At 33.9% G+C, this 25,215-nt stretch overlaps 1 protein-coding gene across 1 annotated transcript; it reads left to right on the top strand.

Moving 5' to 3' along the window:
• Positions 1-1,030: 1,030 nt before the first annotated feature.
• On the top strand, positions 1,031-13,963 carry LOC144438199 (F-box only protein 31-like). The gene is made up of 9 exons (XM_078127243.1): positions 1,031-1,181; positions 2,246-2,308; positions 4,089-4,165; positions 6,188-6,364; positions 6,579-6,653; positions 9,840-9,946; positions 11,637-11,790; positions 12,211-12,458; positions 13,241-13,963. The coding sequence occupies exons 1-9, from the start codon at positions 1,031-1,033 to the stop codon at positions 13,398-13,400; spliced, it is 1,212 nt and encodes a 403-aa protein (XP_077983369.1). The 3' UTR covers positions 13,401-13,963.
• The last annotated feature ends 11,252 nt before the right edge of the window (positions 13,964-25,215 follow it).

Genomic DNA, 25,215 nt, shown 5'->3' on the forward strand with positions numbered 1-25,215 from the left:
TGTTGTACATGATTAGTGATGGGGAGTGGAAGTACTGTGAACAGAATATTTGTCTGAAAATCGAATTGGTTTGTAAAAAGAAAAGTTTTGAAGACAGACATTGTTTTGAGTATAAATCTACATTTTTTCATAATCTAGGATAGGGTCTCACCACCCCATCTAGTAATTAGGCCTAGAAAAATTGTTTGGTTCTGGTTATCCGACCCCACCTGGTTTTTCACTGCCGACCCTAAACTTTTTTTACATATTCGAGAAAAAAATAATAGAATCGCTTGTGAGGTCTCACAAGAAATAAGGCTTAGAGGATGCAGAACTGACATCGTCTTAAAAAGATAGTATAAAAACTGTTCTCCCAATCTGTAATGGCTGAACATCTGATGAGAAGAAACCAATAACATAGAGACCATGTGGAAAACAACGGAAAACATAACTACCTGAACTAGACACTCACATATGGAAACTAAAATAAGGTCTACCTACCCCACCTATTCTAAAATTGAGCGTAATCGGAACCACACAATATTTTTTTTGTTAGGCCTGAGAAGAATCCAATAACACAGAGACCGACCATATGGAAAACAATGGAAAAGATAACTACCTGAACTAGACACTCACACATGAAAAAAAAAATATAAACCAAATTAAAAAAATCTACGCACCCCCAACTATTCTAAAATTGAGCGTAATCGGAACCATACAATTTTTTTTGTTATGCCTAATCACTTCGTCTCTTTTCAAGTTGAATAGCTTTGCATATATACCTTGAATAACACGACTTGTGGTGGCGCACTTCAAGAGATAGATGTGTGAAGATCGTGTCGGGGTTGAATGTTGTCTTTGATGGATGAGCGATCGTGAATCATGTATGACGATGGACCGATGGTAGCAAGTCAGCAGATTTGCCTTGTCACTTATACAGTAGTTAAAGTAGTCATTATGTACAATTGAACCCATAATTTGATAATTTGAGATATTTTGAACCAATTTTGAAACTCTCGTAATATCTCGTCAAATCTCATTCGCTCCGAAAATGGCGAACATCCTCGCTCTGCCACCGGAGCTTCTCACGTACCTTTTATCGTTTCTCCCTGGCATTGACTTACCGAGTGTTTCTCTTGTGAGCAAAAGATTCAACGAAGCCGTTGAAGTGAACTCAGTTTGGCAGAAGCGGTGTAAACAAGGTAAGATTGTTGCTAAAACTATCCGTGTTTTAGAGTTCGACTCGACAGAATCAATTTGTCATTCACTCATTGTGTATATCTCGTTCCCCTCTCAACTACATGAGTACGAGTGTAGTTTTATAGTTGGGACATTTTCTGTCCGACTATCTGTGCCAACGAATTCACCCTTCCCCCTCCCCAAACGTGCACATTTTACTACATTGCGAAGAGGTTCATTAAAGCTGTGTGTACGACTCCGAGAGCTAATACATGTAATTTCAGCACAGCAATGAAGAGCAATACAAAACAATGCCTCCAATAATAATATTTCCACTTGATTCGAATAATCTCGTTTTATTATAATATCGTGCGTATGTGGTAATAAGTTATGTTGTATGATTGATATTTTCATATTTTCTATTTATAAAAAGTAATTGATATTGATAAACAAAATGAAAAAAATATTATATAATTATTAGAGTAAAAAAGTTATTATAATAAGATATCCCTAAAGTTGACCAATTTGAAATTTGGTAATGCACTTCCCACATCTTCAAATTTCTGTATGAAGGAGAGATGACTTAATTCTCTGTAATGAGTTTGCTTAGTATAGTACATTATAAATATTCTGTTGATATGATCAATGTTTGTTTTGTATCAATGAGGGAGAAAGTGTAATTTCTATATGGAAATGGAATTAGATAAATGGAGGCATGGAGATGTGATGGGATGGTGAGGAATGGATGGGCGGGGGGGGGGGGGTGTGTGTGTGTGTGAAGAATGGATGGGTGGGGGAGATGAGAATGGTAGTTCTAATCTAGCATGAGTGAAAGAAACACTGAACACTTTTTTTCAAATCATACAGGGAGATAGTTCTTTTAATTGCTTTAATAAATTAATTAGATATATATATGACAGGGGGGGGGGGGGTTAGAATCTGACAAGATAAATAAAAATTTGTTGGCTTGTGATACATGTCAGTTTATCTACCTTGAACTTGTCCAAGGTTGATGAAGTGGTGAATCTCTGAATATAAATGGGATATTTAACATACCGTTATCTCTTCTCTCTTTTGTCACCAACAGAATATAATGTTGACTGTTTAGATGGTTGGAAAAATGCATCATTTAAAGACCTCTACACAAAAAGTAAGTTTCTCTCATTTTTTTGTACAAACATATTGATGATTTATTTATTTCATAAATTTATCAAAGGTGTGAATGTCAATCCAATATGCCAATGTTTAAAATTGTTGATCAGTTCCTGATGGAAAGAGATATGGGAGGCTGCAGGACTTTAGATGAAAGATAATATCAGAGGATGAAGAAAATGGTAGAATCCAATGTGATCTTGACACGAACAGTCAGTTTTTAGCACAACTGAACTAAGGTTCAGTAGTGCTATAGGCATGGTGCATTGTCTGTCTGTGTGTGTGTTTGTTTGTGTCTGTGTGTGTGTGTGTGTGTGTGTGTGTGTGTGTGTGTGTGTGTGTGTGTGTGTGTGTGAACGACTTAAAGTCAACCTCTAATCGTTTTGATATTTGATAGGGATGTTGCTTCTTTGGTCTAGTTGGCAAATTGTTCAAAGGAAAATGATCAGATCAGTAGTATGCAAATTAGGTCAAAAATGTGATTTTTGATTTAATAAATTACCGGGCAGATATGTGTGAAATTTAATGGGAATGTTTTTGGAGGTGTGTAGATACAACTGATTTCAATTTAGTAACACAACCACCCAAGATAGCAACATCTTTTCTTGTTGTTTGAACTGCGTTAATGTAAACATTGGATCAGCAGTACAGAAATTTTATTGTTTTAATATTGATCTCATTAAATCATTAAAATTTTATGGGGTACATAACATAATAATATAACAAGTGCAGGTAACTGGCACATGAATTATCCATACTTAAGGTTGCTTGGAAACTCTAAGTTCTAGAACTAAAATGAAGCAATGGTAAATTGTAAAGTCTGTGTGTCTGTCTTTTGGATGATGCAAGTGATTTTGGTATTGAACTTTACCTCTCAAACTACTGAAAATGAAATTGGTAATGATTCTAAAAGTGTTAGTCTGCAAATTGTGAGTATGTCATACTTACATAAGTGGCCCTAGAAACCATGACCATGCCCTTAGCAGCAGTCACATGATAGGGTTTATTGCAAATAAAACAACAGGGATATGATGTGTAGGCAATTGAGTAAACATTAAGAAAAATGTCAAGCAAGATCACACCCATAGTAACAGGTAAATGATAACATATAATGCCAATATAACACCAGTGAAGGAAAGGCAAGTAAAATCAACAGTCCAAAATGTATGCGGATATACCTTGCAACAAGACCATGCCCATAGCAACAGTTTTAAATGATGGTATATATTACAGATATAACACGGTAGGAATTGTAAAAAATCTTCAAAATATGTATGTAAATATGCCTAGCAACAAAACCACATAATCATAGAGAAAATTAAAGTTTACCCTCAACAGTTGTGACGCCATTGATTTTATTATGATAGTGATTTACATTTGTATTTATTTATTTATTTATTTATTTATTTATTTATTTATTTATTTATTTATTTATTTATTTATTTATTTATTTATCTATTTATTTCACTTTAGAAATCAAGTGCACACATGCCAAATTAAATGCAAATTTTACAATTTGTAGATGCTTTTTTTAGGCTGACTTCAATTCATCAATTAATTGATCAGTAGTGAGTAGTAATCCACAAATTAACTAAAACTACACATTTCCTTTCTTAAATTTGTACTTGGTGATAAAATGCCTGACTGCATGGAGTCTATTGTGGTCATTTAGGGAGCCTTCAGTAATTACAAAGGGGGGGGGGGATTAGTGGTGGTCAGTTAAATTCATACATCTGTGCTGTAGTAAAGCTTTGTTTGTTTTCCTGTCTTTACTTCAGTTCTACATCACTATGGTTACATATTTGGAATATGGCAGCCAGAAATTGGACCTTACGGGGGACTTGTACATATTAGTGTAAGTTGACAGGTTTCGTTACAGGAATTAATTTTGTCTCCAACATCACTTTGATAAATTTATTTTGTTAGCCCACCCAAAGGGGAAGCTAATACAATGGGCTCTGTCTGTCCATCAGTCCATCCATATGGCCATATTAATACATCATTTCTCAGACATTTATCATGCAATTTCATTCATATCATGTGGTACACATGCACATCACTTTGTTTTGCAAAATATGCAAATTTGACCAAATGGTGGCCATGTTTGGATTTCTAAATCAATTCCTGTACAACTCAAAAGCTATAATGTATAGAGACGTTATTGAAGTGTCTACCCCTATATTATCAAATACAAGCTATCTTATGATACCTTGACCTTCAAGGCCCCATAAGTCACTCATGATTTTGTTGGCTGAATGAAGAAAAATATGAGAATAATATCTGTAAGAGTAAGTCATAACATATAACACATCTGCCCTAAAAATGTTACTGTTACAACTATTGCAGCTCTAATTTAGGTATTATTTTCCAATATTTTTCGGTGTGCAGCCAAGGAAAATATGAGTGATCTAAGGGAGCCTTGTCACTATGAGTTGCTAGACGAGTAATGACAAACCCTTAGGTCAGTAGTATTTTATGGCTGAATGAAGCAAAATATTGAGGAATAATGTAACTATACCTCGTCAAGTATAATTTATGAAAAGTCTGGAAAAATAATCGCGATTTGGATCATTTTATTACATACTTTGAGCACCCCACAAAACCAATGACATAGACACGGGTTGTTGTGACGTGGAATGACCAGGGTATACAATCCATATTTTCTATTCAAACACAATAACTTGGCTTGATTATGGTATACAATTTCTTAAACTAATAGTAAAACTATCATCTGTCAAAAGAAATACTATCTTTATTGATTCATGGACATTGTACAGTAGAAATATTTATAAATTACTCATTCATAGATATTGGTCAAATTAGAGATGTTAGCATATAATAATGATGCCTGCTTACAGTAGTACTACCAGTTGATTTAATGATTGATGCTCTGTGCATGTAGATGTATTGCCTAGAGACTCATCGTTGGTTTACATTTCATTGATAGAGGATTTGAAAGCCAACTGTAAGTCTCTGGGTTAGAACATGGATATTATGTATTGATGATTGTGTGTTTGTGTACGAATTAGATTTAGTGTTTTAAACTTCACATAAAAAAAGTAAATTTCCTGGATTTGTAAATTTTCATATTGATTAGGTGATATATGAGATAAAGGTTTGTAAAAGATTAAAAACTGGAATTTCTTTTGCTAAGGCCTGGTAACCGTGGTAACAGAAAGTGGTAAATCTGGTAAAACTGGAATAAGTTTCCCATAGATTATACCATAATATTGGTTGATTTGTTGGAAACCCTGGTAAGATGATAGGGGGCCTCAGGTAGATTTGACCTTCCTTACTGCCCTGAACAAAACACTTGTAAGGAACCCTGGTAAAATGACTGGGGAATTGATGTAGATTTTACCTACTTACTGTCCTTAACAAAAACACTGGTTACAGTGGGAGGGAACCATAGTAAAATGATAGGGGACCTCAGAGAGGTTTTACCTTTTTACTGCCTGTAACAAAACACTGGTTGGGAACTCTAGTAAAATGACAGGGACCTCAGGTAGATTTTACCTACTTACTGTCCTAAACAGTATTAGGGAACCCTGGTAAAATGACTAAGAAACTGGGGTAGATTTAATTTTTATCTTCTAACAACCCATAACAAAACATTATACAGTAAAACAATCATTGAAGTTAGGGTGAAAAGCTATGGCTAATGCATTTATGTGAAAGAAATTAGAAATGTATTTATGCTTGACAGCTTTCTAAACTGTACAGAGCCTCTGACTTCATGTCATCAAACTTGAAATAAGTACTTTATCAATGGTTTGAGAGTTTGATTGATTGCTATTTGGATTGTGAACATTGCTATTTTTTTCTGCATTTTTAACTCAAATATTGACAGCGATGTGACATTTTATTTACTGTGCAGGTAGTAGATGGTACCATAGTAGCCCAACAACATTTACCTCCCTGTGACCCCAATGTCACAGCACCATTGAGAATGAAAACAACATTTTCCATATCATTGAATGATGATGGTAAAGCAGAACTCAGGTGTCTTAAGGGGCCTCGAGGTCCTCATAAATGTCTAATCACATTGTTAAATGTAAGTATGGTATATTTTGATTTCTACAAAGTATCGTTAACTGGGATACAATTTTAAAAAAAATCAGATTTTTAAAAAACAAACACACATGTACTTACTGGTGCATGTGTGTGTGTGTGTGTGGGGGGGGGGGGTCTGTGGCAAGACATAGATAAATGTACACATTTCAAATTTTGAAACAAGCCCTTTTATAATTTCATATTTATTCTTGCAGGAAGAAAGTAAAGATTCTTTTTGTCTTAAATGTTGTAAGCCAGATAAACACAGACACCCTGGTGGAAGACACGAGGTAAAGTACCTGTAAAGATAAATACTTATAGTGTAATGAGAGTGTCTGATAGAAAGCCATTTTCATAGGTCAGTGAGTCTGGCAATTATCTATTATACATGCACTATAAAACCAACATCTAGCTGTAACTTTAAACAATATTTTTTCATATTTTGTTTTCTCATTTTCTACTTACTTATAAGTTGTTGTAATCATTGAAGCAAATATGATTACCTGGTGTTGAACCTTATCCAGTAAAGACTATCAGTGTCCAACAGATTAACAATGTGTTAACATAAAAGTGATCAGATGTGTACCTGATTGGTGACTGTTTACATATGGACATCAAGCCAATGTACACAATACCATTAATAATGAGTAAATAGGTCATTCGAAGGATTTAACTGTTTTGTGTGAAGATTTAGTGTATAATTACAAAAATCTCCGTTTGTCCATCTGTCCGCCTGTCTGTGTCAAGGTTTAGTGTATAATTAGAAAAGACTTCGTTGTCCATATGTCCGTCTGTCTGTGTCAAGGGTTTCGTGCATAATCACAAAAGGCTCTGTTCGTCCATCTCTCCATCTGTCTGTATCAAGGGTTTAGTGTATAATTACAAAAGGCTCTGTTTGTCTATCTGTCCATGTCAGATAAACACAATCTGTCTGTCTGTAATACAGCATTTATCAAACATGCTATATCTGATTTCTTTCAAACTTGGCACAAAGGTGACATGTCATAGTTTTCAATGGATAAACCTAATAACAAAGTAAAATATTCCACACACTAAACATTCACAGATGGCACACTCCAAATCAATTATGTAGTCACCCTCCTAGTGGAGTGTATTTCATTTCTTCTAATATCCAGAGAGATACAAAGTAAGCTTTGGCATGAAATATCTTAATGGGATTGTCAGAGACTGTTGACAAGAGACATCAGCAAAGAGAGTGAAAATAAATTCCAAGCAGAAATAAAAGTACCGCACAGCTGAGTAAATTTACTAGATGGCCATAAATTCAAACAAAGAGTCATCATGTTTACCCAAGGAAAGAAGTGATATCCTATCTCCATCCTATGAGACTCATTAACTTTAATATCATCCAAAATGATAACTCACCACAACATTTGTCATGGTGATGTCATATAAAAGAGAAAGATGACATAGTGAAGGTGGAAATCATTTTTCGTATTTTTTGTTTCAAGATGATATTTTACATTTTTTTATGCATTTGATTTAACATATCTTGTATTTATTATATTTTTATATATTATTAAAATAGATAACTCAATATTTGTCATGGTGATGTCATATAAAAAACAAAAATTATACAGAGCACAGAGATAGAAAATAAGAAAATAGTTTTTCATATTTTTTGTTGTAAGATGATATTTTACATTTTACGTTTATTAGATTCAACAGATATCTCACATCTTAACTTTTTATAATATTTTCATTCAAATGTGTTACTCACCTAAAAAACTTTCATGACATATTTAATGCAAATGATAATATTGTAAATGTGAAAGTAATTTTTCATATTTTTATTTCTTTTTAGAGGTAATTTTTACATATATTTGATTGCAACCCTGTCTCTGTCGGTAATATGATGTAATTATTTGTGTTATTAATAGTATGACTCAGCCGAATTACAAACATGATACTCTAGAAATACTTTCCAAAAAATCCAAATATGGTAATCTGTCAGAATTGATATATTATGCTTTCCTTTTAAAAGAACAAACACTTGAATGAAAATCATGAAAATACCCATGAGTCTGTAGTGCTTAATGTATACGTTTGTTGATTTGCCTATCATTTCTTTACTCCAGTAGTCTGGTGCTATCCTTCATCGAATCTTTCAAATCTCTCTTTGTGCGAGTTTGAGACCACGTTGGCATCCAGATTATTACTCCAGAGGCTTAGACCATTCACTGGTTGATCTTGATTGAGATGAACTCATCTAGATTTACCAGTGAAGGCTCTATACAATTCCTCCAATTGAACATTTTCAAGAGCAAAGATATGTTTAGATTTTCCAAAACATAAATTCTTAAATATCAGAAAATTAATTGGTTTCCTTTGTTACAATGTAGGAAGCCATCATGCAGCAATGAAGTAATAATTGTCATTCATCAATTTAACTGTGTTTGTTCTATTCGAAGGAAAAACCTAATAAATCAAATCTGACAGATTATATGGGCCAGCTATTTTAAAGTGGAAATTTGAAAGTACTAGAATTTCTATACTGAGAATAAGTATTTAACGACTCTGGACTCATACTAAAATGAGAATTGCTACTGACAGTGTCAAAGATTTCTTCTCAAATTTTCACTGACGTCTTGACAGCATCATCAAGGGTGTCATCAGGGGTGTACTACTGTAGTAAAAATGTGAGATTCCGAGAAATGTTTGACTCTGTGACTAAGTTTTAATTTGTTCGTCTTTCTATAGTCATAGTGCAGGGGAATATGTAAGAAGACATTCCAAATTGAACTACTTAGCTGTTTTAAGTTGTAAATTTTTTTTTTCATTTTTCTGTAATTATCTGGAAAGCATGTCGACATTGTCAAACATAGTAATTGATAATTCAGTCTTGTCTTTTGGGCTATTTTTGAAATTATTGACTATATATAGAATAAGGTGACCTCTGAAATTGCGATCTTTGAAGGGAAAATATTTGAAGATATATTTTAGACCGCAACAGATGATGTCAAGTGACTGTGATTGAGCACAAAAATGGTATCATATAAATTTAGCTTGTATGAGGAATGTATACGTTCTAACTAAACAAAAAATTTGAAATTAAAAAATAACAAAAAAATGTCGTCAAAACATAGACAGATATGAATCATTTGAATGGTTAAAAATATTTCAAAATAATCAAATAAAATGTGTGCTGTCTGAAAAAACCCGAATAAGATTATGTTGTAATTAAACAGTTTAAATAAATCTATGCGACATATAAAATGTATATAAATCATCCATAAACTTTTTTAAATTTTTATGTGAAACGCATGAGGATGAAAAAAATGGTACAATTTTGGGGGAGTACTCAGAATTGGTAATTACCCTATCTCATAATTGGTCAGAATACATTATAATGTAACAAAAAAATATACTAATTTCACATCAACAGTAATGATAGGAGATATAAATCTGGTGAATATTTCATTTCAGAAATGAGTAAGTCACTGTATTTTTTACAGGAACTCCGATCTTGGCTAGAAGAAGAATTAGGCAGTTCTGATGAAAATTTACATGATCACATACAGGAGCTATTACTCATGAAGTTTATGATCACCAGTCAGTATGAGTGAGTACAATGATGGTCCATGTATTCTTTTCTGTTATTTCTCAGAAGTTAATCTACAAGGGATAGGGCACTTTAGACAGGTTAAGGTAGGCATAAAACTGAACTTTTATTGTAACATAATAGTAATTAGTACATATTTACTAGTGTTCACTTGCTCTAGATAGTGTGCACACATACTAGTGGTATTCGCATTGCAGTGCAATACTGAAAACATTATTGCATATGTACATGCAAATGATATGCAAATGAGGATGTGATTGTTTGTTCTACATGAAACCACATGATCACATAGTGTCAATTTTGCAGAAATTTGTTGTTGCAGATAAACATATGTAATAATAACAGAACCCCTTGTCATGTGAGTGCCATTGTAAGTACTCGGGGTATTTGCACAGTGGGATGATTTGTCACCTGACTGTACCCTGGGTTCACCTGTAAAATTCTTGTCATTAATGGTGTGGGACAATCATGGTTCAAATTTTAGTTGAAGGACTTTAGCTAACAGAAATAAACTGCAGTAGCAAGGCAAGGTTAGAACCAGCAACATACACATTCCAAACCAGCCATTCTAACTACCATGATTCCACATCAACATGTAGATGTTCCAATACAAATGTAACTGAAAAAAACAGGGTCAAGGAACACAAATATTTGAAGGTAACGACTGGCACCAGCTTTAGCACAACACTCTAATGTAATATTTATGGCAGTAAACAGAACTAATAATTTTATTGTTATGAGTTTAGAAAAGCAAGTGTTTGATTCACACATACATCACTATAGAAGCTATGTGAGTCAGAAGATTGTGAATGATAAAATAAGTTACCAAAGTTAAACTCATGTTTGTATTAAAAGCCACTTAAATTAAAATTTCAATCTTAGAAGCAGTTATCTGTCAAAGATTTAGAAATAGTTAACGCAGAACAAAAGAGTAATCCTACATAATCTTCATGACTCCACTGATAAGATATCACTAATATGAGAACCTGGGATTGAACTCTGGGCTTTCGTATTTTTACATAATCCTCATGACTCCACTGATAAGATATCACTAATATGAGAACCTGGGATTGAACTCTTTAGTATTTTTACATAATCCTCATGACTCCACTGATAAGATATCACTAATATGAGAACCTGGGATTAAACTCTGACCTTTAGTATTTTTACATAATCCTCATGACTCCACTGATAAGATATCACTAATATGAGAACCTGGGATTGAACCCTGGCCTTTAGTATTTTTGGATGTCAGTAGATATTATTACCCACTATTTTTCATAGCTCAGCAAAGGAAAGTATGAGTGACATATGGAACGTTTTCAGTACAAGTCAAAGATGATTGGATAAACCCTTTATGTATGTTACAGTACCAGTATTTTGTGGCAATATTGGAGGGGTTTGAATCAAGAAAAATTAGGGAAAGTGATATTGATTTTGAAGACTTCCATTCTTACTACTCTTTATGTGATGGTGTTTAAGACTGATGTGTTATATTCCATTCTTGTACCACACTCTCAACAAATGTCTGTTCTTTAGCCTACACATATATGTGGCAACAAACAGGACCACTAATTTGCCTTATTCTTTTGTTATGCAGTTCCCACAGTTATGTTTATATTTTTTTTAGTGGTGAACTCTGTGAAATGATAATAAACCTTGTGATATATCTCTTTTGTGTTACTTTCAGAGCTGTGTGTCTTTACAACCGAGTAAAATTACCCAGTCCTGTCCAAGGTGTTCCTATACAGCCAGGGCTATTCAAGGGAACCTATGGAAGTCATGGTGTAGAAATAGTTAATGTAACATATCGTGATAATAAAATACATGGCACAAAAGTTACGGTAAGTAATAGTTAAATTGGCAATATGGATGAGCACTGGGTATTTATTTTGAATTTGTAGTCCGTGTTTGTAATTCAATACATTCATAGGAAAGCTTGTTCCTGGTCCCCTTGAAATAATTAAGAAATATTTGAAATCATCAAAGAAATCTCATTTTCAAGGAAATATCAATCTACTAATTTCATTGAGTGAACACAGTCTTTTGTGGCCATGTTGAAATACAATGTTGACACATTTTAAGATCATTTTGTTCTCTTTTTAGGTTGTATATCTTTTTTGTTCTTTTTGGTTTTAGATAAGTATAGATTGGAGTTTTCTTGAACCAAATAACAGCAAAATTTAGGACTTTTATTTAAATGCTTCATAGAGTGACAACATTGATATTAACTTGTCACCATTTTCATTACCTCCACTTTACAGGGTGACCCTAATGTTCCAGCCTGTCAGTTAAGTATAGAAGCCAGTCTAGATAAACCTATGGTGCTTACCCTTGAACAGCAGGAGACATTGCCATTGTTAGAAAGTCTCAACATGGAGGATGTGATAATAAGAGCTGAAAACTTGGGTGATCAACTACAACCTTTCAAACTTCCACACGGTGTATCAGATAGGGGTATGAGTCAGGTTGAAGAAAGTAGGAATAAAGTTATCCAAACATGCAGGGCAAGGTAGGTTTCTGTCTACAGTACTTTCACATATATACACTAGCTGCAACTAGAACATTTTGGAGACTGTTCTGTTAGATACAATGAGTAACTCCTAATATTATACACCCATAACAGTATTGAATCACCTGTGAGTGAACATATTTGGGTAGCTGTACTCATAGTATGGTATGATAATTCTAATCTAATTGATGTTTGGGTCTGCACCCAAAAAATCAGCACATCCAATGAATCACAATGCCAACTTATTACTATACTACTTACAGATAAAATAGACATCTAATTGACATGTATAGTGTCTCTTATTGGTATTTTAACAATTTTCTGTGAATATATTGTTAGTTGTCTGACTGAAAATAAAATACCCCAGTTACAGCTAGTGCAGCTTTAAAGGGACAAGGTCAGTTCAGGCCTTAGTTTTAGCTTTTCCAAAATCTCTTTTTAGTCTTTGAACTTGTATTTAATCATTGACAATGGAGGGAGAGATATTACACTCATTAAAATGTAAAAAAACAAAACTTTAGAAATGAAAGAAAAGCTCAAAATGGGGAAAGTTTAGGCCCAAACTGGTAGTTTTTCCAAATTTTGTATTAGGTTTGTGAACATGTTATCTAGTTGATCTCATACTCAATAATAAAGGTCAGCATATCTCAATTCATATTTGGATCTTGAACGTCGTTATACTGATGGACACACCAGGGTAGTGCCAAACATCTCAATAATCCTTGATGTTATTTTCTGTAAATTCCATCTAAAACATTTCTATGTTTTTCCTGTCGTTGCAGGTATTTTGGCACAGGTTTAATTGCAAGTCATGGTTTTATGAATTCTTCAAGAACGCCAGGACACCTTGTTGTATTTGATGACAATTTCTTTGGATTTCTATGGCTAGAGTTACGATCGCTTAGTGTCTACAGCAGAGTTCTTGAAAATTTCACAAAGTAGGACTCAAAATACTGATGTGTATCGCTGTCTGACTTTCAGGGACAATATTTAGATTGTAAAGATAGTGAAATTTGAATGAAACGTACAGTACATCAACATCTTGGATATACCCTAGAGTGTCTCTCCAAATATCATTCAGCAGCCATATTGGATTTACCAACAATGCACTTCTGTGTCAGAGGTCAATAGGGACAATTATGTATGGATTTTAAAGACAGTTGAATGAAACATTACATCAACATCTAACAATATAACCTAGAGTGTAGCCCCAAATTATCATTCAGCAGCGGCAGCCATATTGGATTTGCCAACAATGCACTTCTGTGTCAAAGGTCAATAGGGACATATATGTATGGATTTTAAAGATAATGAAAGCTGCAAGAAACATTTCATCAACAGCTGGGATATGCCCTACAATATTGCCCCAGTTGTCATTCAGGATTTGCCAACAATGCACTTGTGTGAAAGGTCATGAAAGGTCATGGCTAAATTCTTACTGTCAATTCATTACACGAATTGTTCATTACCTTACTTGCTTGAAATCCAACTTTGAGCCAGTGTAGTCCAGTGTAATAAAAATGTTACAATCTCTGAAATCAGTTTGAAATATTAAACCCTGATGAGTGTCAGTCAGAATAACTAATCTTTGAAATCATTATATTTGAACTTCACTTCCTTGTCTTTTGATTAAACTTTGACTTTGAAAGGAAATAACTATGGTCAAAACAGAAAGACAAAACAGAGATAATAACTTGTTAACCTTTGACCCTCTTTGGAACTCTGGGTAATATCCAAGATGGTGGTGAAGAGCTGTGTACAGATTGGCTAACTTTGAATCACATGACCCAAATTAGATCATTTCGTACTAGGTATGAGAACAATGACTCATTTAAATGATTTTACCACCTTCCATAGAACTGCTTTTTCATGATACTACTGTAAATATAGATTTAAAAAATCACAAAACATGATATTGTGAATAACTTAATTATGATACATTGCCATGTCATGGCGGTACTTCCAAAATATACATGAAAAAAGTAGTGGTTTATTTCAGCAAAGTTAGGGGATACTGTATTTGAGAAGAATGTAATGATAGTAACCCCTAACTTCTTGCTTTGTAGAATAATGAATATTTGGAAATTTTAGAATAAAATGATTATCATGACATAAAACTTGATAATTTATAAGATGCGTATATAGTTACTATTTATGTCTTTTACAGTATTAGTTACCAGGAATGGTGCTCAAGTATTACTATGGTTACACAGACCGCAATAATCAAAATATCTTGAAATTTTAGAATTTTAGAATACTTTTATTTCATAATTTTGCATGACATGAGAGGTTTTAACATATTTATTCCAAATTTGATATTTACAATGACTTTCATTCTATTGCTGCTAATCATGATGAGTTTATCAGCATACAATTTGATGAGCCTCATATCAAGAGATTTTTCGGGGATATTTTTGGTCTTTGTTTTCTGTATTGCTAATGCAACTGAAGTGAGGTTCAGTAGAACTGTAGGCATGGTAAAGCGTTTGTCTGTGTCTGTGTGTGTGTGTGTGTGTGTGTGTGTGTGTGTGTCTGTCTGTCTGTCTGTCTGCCTGTGTCTGTGTGTGTCTGTGTCTGTGTCTGTGTCTCTGTGTGTGTGACTTAAACTCAAAAACTGCCAGACCAGTTGCCTTGTATTTGGTGGGGACATTAATTGTACTGTGTCTAGTTGGGAAATTGTTCAAAGCAAAATGATCATGTAACAGGTGTGTGATTTGGGTCAAAAAAATGCCATTGTGGTAAAAAAAAAACTTAAACTCCAAAACTGCTGTGCAGATTGATCTGAAATTTGGTAGAAACTTTCTTATTGGTGTTTAGATTAAGAATTATTCATGCAAATTAGGTCTCAATATGGGTATTTTTGGTCAAAAATCTTGTAATTCCAAAACTACTGAGCAGATTGAGCTGAAATTTAATGGATCCTGGGATGGTGAATGGGGCTGAAATGTGGTGGGGATGTTTCTGGAGGTGTTATTCTGCAGATAACGTTCAAAACATTTAGACACAATTGGCCCTTACTACCATGACCATGCTCTTAGCAACAGTGAAATGATGATGCATATTACAACAAGTACAACAGGGATTGGTAGTCAAGTGACTAAAGATTCAAAAACTGTACATACATACGAGTAATTGATACAGCAATGGAGATACTGTCCACATATTAATATTATGGTGTATATAAACATTTTAAAAAAAGCAAAGTTTTCAAACAGATAAACTATACAGTTGTACTACAATGCCATTGGTGTTATTTTATAGAATTGATGTAGTAATGTGTGAGTTGTTTTCGTCATGTGCTAGTCTCAGACTACTACAGTTAAACATTAGCAATGAAACGCCTTGTGTATAAGCCTATGGTGCTTACCCCTCTCAGAAGATTGATGAGGGTTGGAATGGAATGACATGATGTATCCTACAGTCTGTACTTGTGAATGAATAAACACTGAATATACCTCTTGACTGTGATAGCTGTATCATGCCAAGACTGTAAGACATGTTGTGTCATTCTACCGTCGTCAGGGTGTGTATGACATGTAGCATACAGACTATATCATGCCTAGACTGCAAGACGTGTCATTCTGCCATTGTCAGGGTGTGTATGACATGTAGCATACAGACTATATGATGCCAAGACTGCAAGACGTGTCATTCTGCCATCGTCAGGGTGTGTATGACATGTAGCATACAGACTATTTGATTCCAAGACTTTTAAATATTTGATATTAAAGATGAAAATCACTCAATTACTGCAAGACAGTGCTCTTTTCACAAGACTAAGATATCATTTCTGTTAGGTCCTTGTCATGGACACATTTTGTCTTGTGGGAGTCAGCAGACATGCGTAATGTATCATCAGAACATAGATGTCCGTGACCACTCAATGTTACCTTCAAACATCGTCATAAACCACAGCCTCTTTTAAGGCACCATCCAAGATGCACTGCCTGCAATATCGTGGAAGAAATATCTGCTTTGGTTTGCAAGAATCCCTTCAAATAAAACAATTATATTTTGAATATTTATATTCTGTGATTACATATGGATGTCTTCCCATGATACAATACATGTCAATGATAAAGATTGCCACTAAACAATGGATGAGTAACAAGTTTTAACTTTGTGCTTTTAGCAATTACACATATTGTATATGATGTAGAATTATGAAAGGACTCTCCAGAACCCAAAAGTTTATCAAAGTATCTTTATTCCTGTGATGGTGTTTAAAATATATGCGTACCATCCTCACTTTTAATAGTAAGCTTTGCATCTGCTTTATGATGGTTTGGGTGTAAAGTATGGATGAATGTGATACAGAGAAAATTCTCATGTTAGGCACTTGTGTTTATGTACACCCAATGTAATTACTCACAAGTTACAGAAAAAACTATTTTACTTTATCTTGTAAAAAACAAGGGAAGTCTGTTGATGTGAATTAAAGTAATATAATAGTTATGCTATAAATAATGACCACCTGAATGAAATCAATTTCTGTCATATTTCTGTCCAATTTCATCCACAGATTTAATCTGTTTATAGAAGTGTCCATCAAATAAAGATTTATACATGAAAGATTATTTGACTTGTCCAGGATTTCTGTAATTTGATGTTGTTACTTGTATGTATGAGAGGGGAAGTGTGGCTGCAATTGTCATAAATGAATCCAGGATGGTTTGTGCAATGTAGGTCTTTTCTAGAGAAGAAGAGTGATTTGGAATTTTTCACACTTACACTTCAATTCCTCATTGAATTAGTCTAGATCTACCCATGGTATTGAATCATCTCTTTACCCGTCTAGCTCATTGAGAAATCATGAACCAAAAGTTGTTAATGCAAATGAATAAACCCCCAAGTGTCAGAATAATGTAAACAGTGTATAAGTAGTGTCCTGAGCTGACAAATATACCACATTTTTTATATTATGTAACCACTCTCATTAAACACTGACATTACTGGGCAGAATTCTGTGATTGATGAACAGAAACACAATGTTAATGGCTGTTAGTGGCTTTTGATCGAATTTGTAATTTCATCTCAAGACCTCATTGAGCTACTGGTAGATATACAGAAAGACGTTGATGCCATGGATATCACTAGACTACCTTTGAATGGACTTACTCCACAACTGAGTACAACTGGAAGTATGTCGGTATGGCAGTATGCAAGCCAGTCAACAAAATATGTGTAGGAGAATTTTGTAAGTTCCTGGAAATGATATTTTGTGAAGTGGGGAAAACAGCGCTATTTGAATTAGCAAAGGATCATTTTAAAAGGGACTTCAGGAATTCATAAACTATGTTGTTAAAGTGACACACTCTGATGCAAGTCCAATTTTTGCCACAATTTATAAACCATTCACACGTAATAGTTACTGAAACTAATTCAGCAGTTAATATGCATCATAGAGATGATTGAGTGTGCACAAAAAGGATTAATAATCATAAATGGGTTATTTTGGTAACCAAAAAATGATGTCATAATGCCATTATTGTATGCTATCTTGAATACCTGGTTAGAATTCTACCAGTTGTTAGATATGACTTGAATAGTACTAAGTAGTTGAAATGTTAACTTTGAAAAGAAAGTAACCAAGTTACAGACTGTGCCCCTTTAATGTAAACTACAGCACTCAAATATTGTGGGCCCACTACACTGCACTTCTGCAACTGGTCATACTGGCATTCCTGAACAGCACTCCAAGTGGCCAAACTATACTATCTTTCATCTTTCCAATGACTGGCATATGATGTAATAGCCAGAGCAACTATTTCCCTTAGCTTTCAGCATTGGGAAATAATGCCTACATAACAGCCAGCCCTCTGGGTAATAGATGTCTGATAATGCCCTCATTGCCAGACAGTAAGTGATAATACAGCAAGTACATACATCATTAGGACACCTATGACAGTGAACAGCACACACAAACTAGATTGATCACACTGCACCAACACTTCATATTTGAAAAGTCATTCTCTTTATTTACATCTACAGAAATATTTACAAATCACATAATGTAGACACACTATATTCACAAAGTAAGTGTAAATAAATAACTACATTGTGCAATAAAATTAAAAAAAATTTGGCACAATTTATACTTGATAAGCAAGTACTTTAAAGCTGTAACAGCATTTATATTTTATTACTGAAAAGTGTTCAATAATTTCTTTAAAAAATAATGTACATTTGGTGGATTTTACGTAGAGGTTGAAACGTTGTGTGTAAGCTAACTATTGATTTCGATGTCATTTACAAAAATTGAAGCTAATCACACTCATTATGACAAAAATTATAATTTGACATGATTTGGAAAAGTGTGATATTACATGCAAAGACAACAACACTGGACCATTCTCCTAAGAGTAGCAGAGCCACAGATCCAGCAAGTAGACAATCTGGGATTGATATGATGGAAGTAATAAATACTATAATATGGAAAAGTCCCTTTCTTAGAGTGTGACAGTACTATACTATATTCAATAGGTTGATAAATAAAGTTATATGTATTGATTTTTATGGTATATAATCTTTGTGCAATGTTTGAATGATGTAGTAGGTATGAGTGATGTCTTGTACGGGTACACTAACTGAACTGATAATGAGATTTTAGCAACACCATTGTAGGTTAGGTCTGTTTGGAACCTAAAACTTGACAAATTCATGAATGTCTTATAAAGTATTCTTTAATTTCAGTCAAGGAAGAGTCTTGCCATAATTCTATCTTTATAAACAGTAACTTTGAATATCTGTCATCCAAATGTCATTCATGTTGGTGGCACACTCCATATACATCCACCCACTCATCGACCCACACACCTACAGATCTACCTACACACAAACACACACAGACCCCCCCCCCCACACACACACACACACCAATTTTATAATGTTTGCTACAGAATCACAAAATGGCCAATTTAAAGTCGAAACATCGAACAATAATTATTTAAAACTAAATACAATATATTTTGTACACATTAGAAGTAAATTATAACATTTACAAGTAAATCTGCCGTTTAAATCTCCACTTAGATAAAAACTACAGTGACTTTGGCACATAATTTTACAAACTGCTGTCAGCAATTTTTTCAAACGCTACATTCTTTCAAATATCTTGAACAAACAATTATGGTGACATGATTTTCACTTTTCACTATTCACTATATCTACTACAAACTACAAATCCAAAACATTTTGATGTCAAAACACTTCCTACTTGTAATTCTCCAGAGTTTATAATATGGTTTTACACAAATCTGACCATCAAAATCAAAGATGCCACTCTACCAAGGTGTTTGTGTATGTAAACTTAATACTCAGAACTTCTAAAATATTGCAGAAAAATCTCACAATACTTTGAACACTTTTACAGATTTCAGAACTTTGTGAGCTTCCTGAGTTTAGGAGGGTAACAGCATAAGTAGTCGTTAAATCAAAATAAATAAATAAACAAACAAACAAACAAACAAACAAACAAACAAATATGTTGTCCTTTTATGCTTACCCCTATTATGCTGAATTCTACTTGTCTTTGTGGACATTTATTTTTTTGTCTATTAGGAATTAGGGGTGAGCAAGTCCATTGAACATCTGGAGGTTCCCAGACAAGAGAGTGGTCCTCCTGCCAAATCATTTGCTGTAACTCCCAATTCACTTAGGAGTCAGATGCTTGGATTTTCAAGCCCTCAATTGCATGTCTCTTCTTTCTTTCTTTTTTTGACTGGTTTGAAGAAGTAGTTACCATCAAAACAGAGTGGTGCAGCAAACAAACAAATCAGTGGTCCACTCAGTTGTACCACTAGATTTGCACACCCCTAGAAGTGAGAATTGTTTGTCTTATTTTAAGTTTCAATCAAAAGTTGTCTTGAAATAGCACCACATTAAAATATAAATAAGATATAATATATTAGCTATGTTACATCTTTTGCTGCCGTTTCATCTAACTTTTCCTCTTTCTCTTTCTCTTCCTCTTCTTTTCTCACTTCTTCTTTACCTTTTTCTTTTGCAAGATACAACCTTTTCAGCATACTTGCCATTCTGGATGCTCTATCATCGTTACCAAATTCTTCTCTCCATTTGGCAATTTTTCTGACTTGCTGACTTGAAAGTTCACCTAGTCGATGTCCCTGTTGTCTTCTCTTTGAGTCCTGTTGTATGCGATTTAATATAAAATATTCAAATGAAAGTCAAGTCTCAAAACTATCTTACACTGATATTAATACACTATAGCATTGGTTGACCACTGTTTCTATAATTACATTCTGTATTTTAGAACACTAGTTACAGATGAGAAAAATTTGGTAAGAAATTCACCAGGGTTCTAGCTAGGCCTTTAGAGAGTAGTGGGTTCTCGCCTATGATTTCACCTTATTTTTGATCATTGTGGGGGTGGGGGGGTGGAGTGGGGGGCACTTGATGATGGAACATTGTTGAATTTTGTTCAGGCATAGATACGGCCATTCATTTTAATTAGGGCAATGTTCTATATAAGGATTGCTAGGACTGAGTTTTTAAACATGAAGTTGCTATGGAAACATAATGTTATCTATAAACAAAACTATATACCTACAAGGAAGATACAAAGTAATGATTGTCTTGATATGCAAATTGTTTAGTTTGAGAGTCCAAATGGCTCAAGAAAGGTATATTAGTAATTACTGGTAAAAACACATTTACAGTCTCTACTTTAGTATAAATCTATTCTATGTTGTATCTACAAATATACATGTACACTTCTTGAGTCTTCATACTGTTAATAAATGTTTGAATATCTCAGGCAACTTTTCATTTTATGTTAGTAAACAACACACGGCAAATCAATAAGTAAGTCATGATAATAAGGAAGAATAAAATACTTATTTCACATAGACGTCTATGATTTCACTTAGTTTTAATTTATATTTGCACTCATGTTTGGTTTTTCAGCTAGCCTATAATCCAGGCGAATAGGGATTTTGAATTTTGATTTCCCCAATCTCAAGATAACGAATTCAAAACCCCCATTCACATAAATTCTAGGCTATTTTTCAGCTGAAATTGTAGTTACGTTGTTTACGACACGACGGCCACTGAGAACAACACAAACACTACGTGTGCAAATACCATGAGTGTGTCATACTTGTACTCACACACCATAGGATCTGTCTAGAAATGCATATGAGTAGTACCATTGCAACTTTGGTTAGTGTGCAACACAGCAAGTATGTATGTTTGTTATTGTCAAACTCAGAGTGCAACATTTGTGTGACCATTCACATGTATCTTACCCAGTCTAATAAATTAGGCATCCTTTTAGTGAGCAGTGCTTGCCAATACTGTGTAGCAGTAATGTGAAATGAAAGCATGCAAAAAACACAAAACATACGATGAGGGGGAATAGTGGTAAAACAAGGTAAGTTTGTCATGCATGGCAGGAAAAAATAACATGATATATCATCCCCTACAGAATTAATATCCATTATATATTAATTTTAAGACCAATGTCAGATTAGGATTAAAATTTAGGTGTGAAAAATAGCTGTCTGCTAAAGCTCTAGAAAAAGTTGGTTCTAACATGGAAGAATGATGCATCTAATCCTCAAAGCTCCCCATTGTCAAACTTGCACTACTGTGAAGAAGATGAGATTCAAACATTGGATAGGATCAGGGTGGATTAGGAGAAAAATTTGGCTGTGAACAGCAAATGTCTGACATATGAAGAGTTGGTCCTGAATGAAAGAATGATTCTATCTAATTGTGTGTAAGCTAAGTACTGACTTCAACGACAAGTCATTTACAAACGCTGAAGCTGTAATGACATGTTTCAGTTATTCTTTTCATTTGACTATGATCAGTCATGTGGAGACAGAATGTCAGATAAGATGCCACAAGAATACAGTTGCTAGTAAGATTATAAACTAAAATTCCTGCTAAACAAAGTTTGTCAATTTTTTTAACGGTAGTCTCAAATTGTCACATATACCCATGAAGTTAAAGTTAAAGACCCAGTCGGTTCAGATTAGGCTAAACAGCAGAGCTATGTGTATAGAAATAGTTTATCTATTCTCCTGGTAAAACAAGTCACATTGTAAAATTTTAAAACTTTACCAACTATACTACATTGCATTACTTTATAATGTGGTTACAAAATTAACCATTTTAGCATTTTTGTTTTCTCCCTAAAATATGCAAAAATTATCTTTTGACAAATTTACAGTAATTTGATAACAGCAACTTGATTACCAACCTGTTGTGAATCTCTAGGCTCCACTAAGTGTACTCTGTGTACTCTTGACGAGGGCGCTGTTGATGACCTGCCATGGTTATTATATCTTAACTCCACTGTCGTCTCTGAACCTGGGTCACTGAATAGTAATAAAAACAAAACAAGTCATGAAAATAAATGTTTTTTGTAAATTTGTTAAAGAACTATAGGAACTTTTAAATTTCAAAATGTTTAATATTGTGTGACCACTTATAAACTGGATTAATGATTATATAAAATCAGTTGGCATGACGATTATGAAATTGAAACATTTTCTTTGAGTGTGATCATTGTCTGAAGTAGATAAGTTGTTACATTTCTATGTATTTCATTGTCATATGGAAAATTGTTGCATTTTTCCTGCTGCCACAACCCTAGCACACCCCCCCCCCCCTCCTCCCCCTGAACTTCAATGGTATAGGTGTCCTCTTTCACTTCACTTCTCTACTACACTTTTTTTATTGGTTACTTTGCCTGTAAAACAGTCTTATATTAGCAATGAAAAAGGCCATGAAGTCGCTATGGTAACCCCATCTCTTGGTAAGTACACTGGCTTTGATGACTTTTGGTAAAATTCAGTACAAATTTATACCAGTCTGATCTAACAATACTCTGAAACATAACAGAGTATTCCAGGCTTTCGGAAATCTCATCAGATTGAAATTTTGTCTCTCCAGAATCCTTTTTTTTTCACATGATATTGTCCATTTAGAAACAGAAATAGATGAGTTAACTAACAAAGACACTCATAAAATGACCCCCTGGTTAGGCTGGTAGATAGATAAATCTAATTATACGACTCTTTTGAACAGTTACCTGGCACTTTTGCTTCTTCTTCGTCTAGCTGTATCGTAACTAGGAAACATGGTATTTCCTGTCACTGCTGGTCTCTTAGTTGCTGGTCGTATCTTCTGTACATGTTTATATTTCACCATGATGCCATGTCGTCTAGGCGTGTTGAAATATCGTTTCCCTTTGTAAATGCCGTCATGAAGACCTATACCATCATCTAACTGTACGCCTACGTAGACATCTGGTGCAACGAGGTCATCATCTAGTGGACCTATATATTTGACTGTACCTATGGAAATTAATAGTTACAGAGAATGGCATGAGGAGTAATATTGATTAAAATACTTTCAAATGATGTCACCATTAATTAAAGGGGAACATCACTCCAGGAAATGAAGCCATTTTTGAAAACTATGGGTTCTGGAGAGTCATTTCACAATGTTACATCACCTACAATTACTTGCAATTTCAGAAAAAATATCAAGTTGATTTTGTGGCTTTAAAAAGTATCTTTGCTATGGCATGGGTTATTACATCAAGTCAGTTAACAGAAATAATATATTCATGAACAATGAATATTCATGAGTCCTGAGTACTCATTCCCTTCCTTGTGAATAATCTCTCATTGCATATATATTACATGAATCTACTAGTGGTACACTATGGAGAGCAAAAGTAACAAGTAAAACAGTCCTGATCAATAAGTACAATTCTGATGTTTTCAAATGAATATTCCTTTACAAAGGATAAAGGCAAGATTTTATAAGTAGATTGAAAACCTTACTTAATATCACTATGTACCAAAATAGAATGATACACCGCAAGTTCTAATAAACAGTCAAATATGCATAGAAAGATCTAAGAATCACATGCACAAAAAAGAACCCAAGCACGTGTCCTTAAAAAAAGATAGAATAAGTGTAATAAAATGGTAGGGAATGATGTAAATAATTCATTCATTCCAATTGGGTTCTAACGTTCCAAGGCAGAAAATAGTATACTAGTGATATATTGCTACAACACTGGAAACATTTTAAAATAGCTACATACAACTGAGCATCATGTGAGAATTCCATGACATATGCAAACTCATAGTTATATCATTTTGATTGAATAAACATATGTAATAACAAGCCTTCATTGAAGACTACTGATAACAGAACCCATGACATGTGAATACCAGTGTGGATACTCAGGGTATATGCACTCATGTGTGTGGTGTTTTCTGACACAATTGTTAGAGTATATAAGCAGAAACCACTGCAAACATTCATACAAATACCCTTAGTAATAATATGCCATGGTGGCACTCACTTGTTATGGGGTTTTCTTATGATGGCTTTGGTAACAGTGTTTTTTGTGGTAAAATCCAGAAGGGGTACGTGGGGAATGGTAAAATTTATCTGAGTTTCCAACACTATTTACTAGAGTTCCTAAAACACAATTTATGTCAAAAAGTACATCTAAATGTTACACATATATTTTACCCTCTTCTTTTCCAGTTGTAAAACCCTAGTAAAGACTTGATTAACCAGTCATAACTACATGTGCAGTAAGTCATGGTTTCCTCAGCTGATCAAAGACATATTGGGGTATAACACATCTACATAAATTAAATCATATTCTCCAAAAATGTTTTGAGAACTACTATTGTAGATTTTATTGTAAATTTGACATATACTTTACTCTGTCAACCTTGACCTTAACTGACCTGTAATAGTG

Source organism: Glandiceps talaboti, chromosome 7 (assembly GCF_964340395.1).
Source record: "Glandiceps talaboti chromosome 7, keGlaTala1.1, whole genome shotgun sequence".
Lineage (NCBI taxonomy): Eukaryota > Metazoa > Hemichordata > Enteropneusta > Spengelidae > Glandiceps > Glandiceps talaboti.

What these genes read in the sequence shown, in the direction of transcription:
- LOC144438199 (XM_078127243.1), top strand. Translation starts at nt 1,031, where the DNA reads ATGGCGAACATCCTCGCTCTGCCACCGGAGCTTCTCACGTACCTTTTA. An exon ending in ACCCTGGTGGAAGACACGAG is followed by an intron (nt 6,654 to 9,839) that starts GTAAAGTACCTG and finishes TATTTTTTACAG; the next exon opens with GAACTCCGATCTTGGCTAGA. An exon ending in ATCCAAACATGCAGGGCAAG is followed by an intron (nt 12,459 to 13,240) that starts GTAGGTTTCTGT and finishes CTGTCGTTGCAG; the next exon opens with GTATTTTGGCACAGGTTTAA.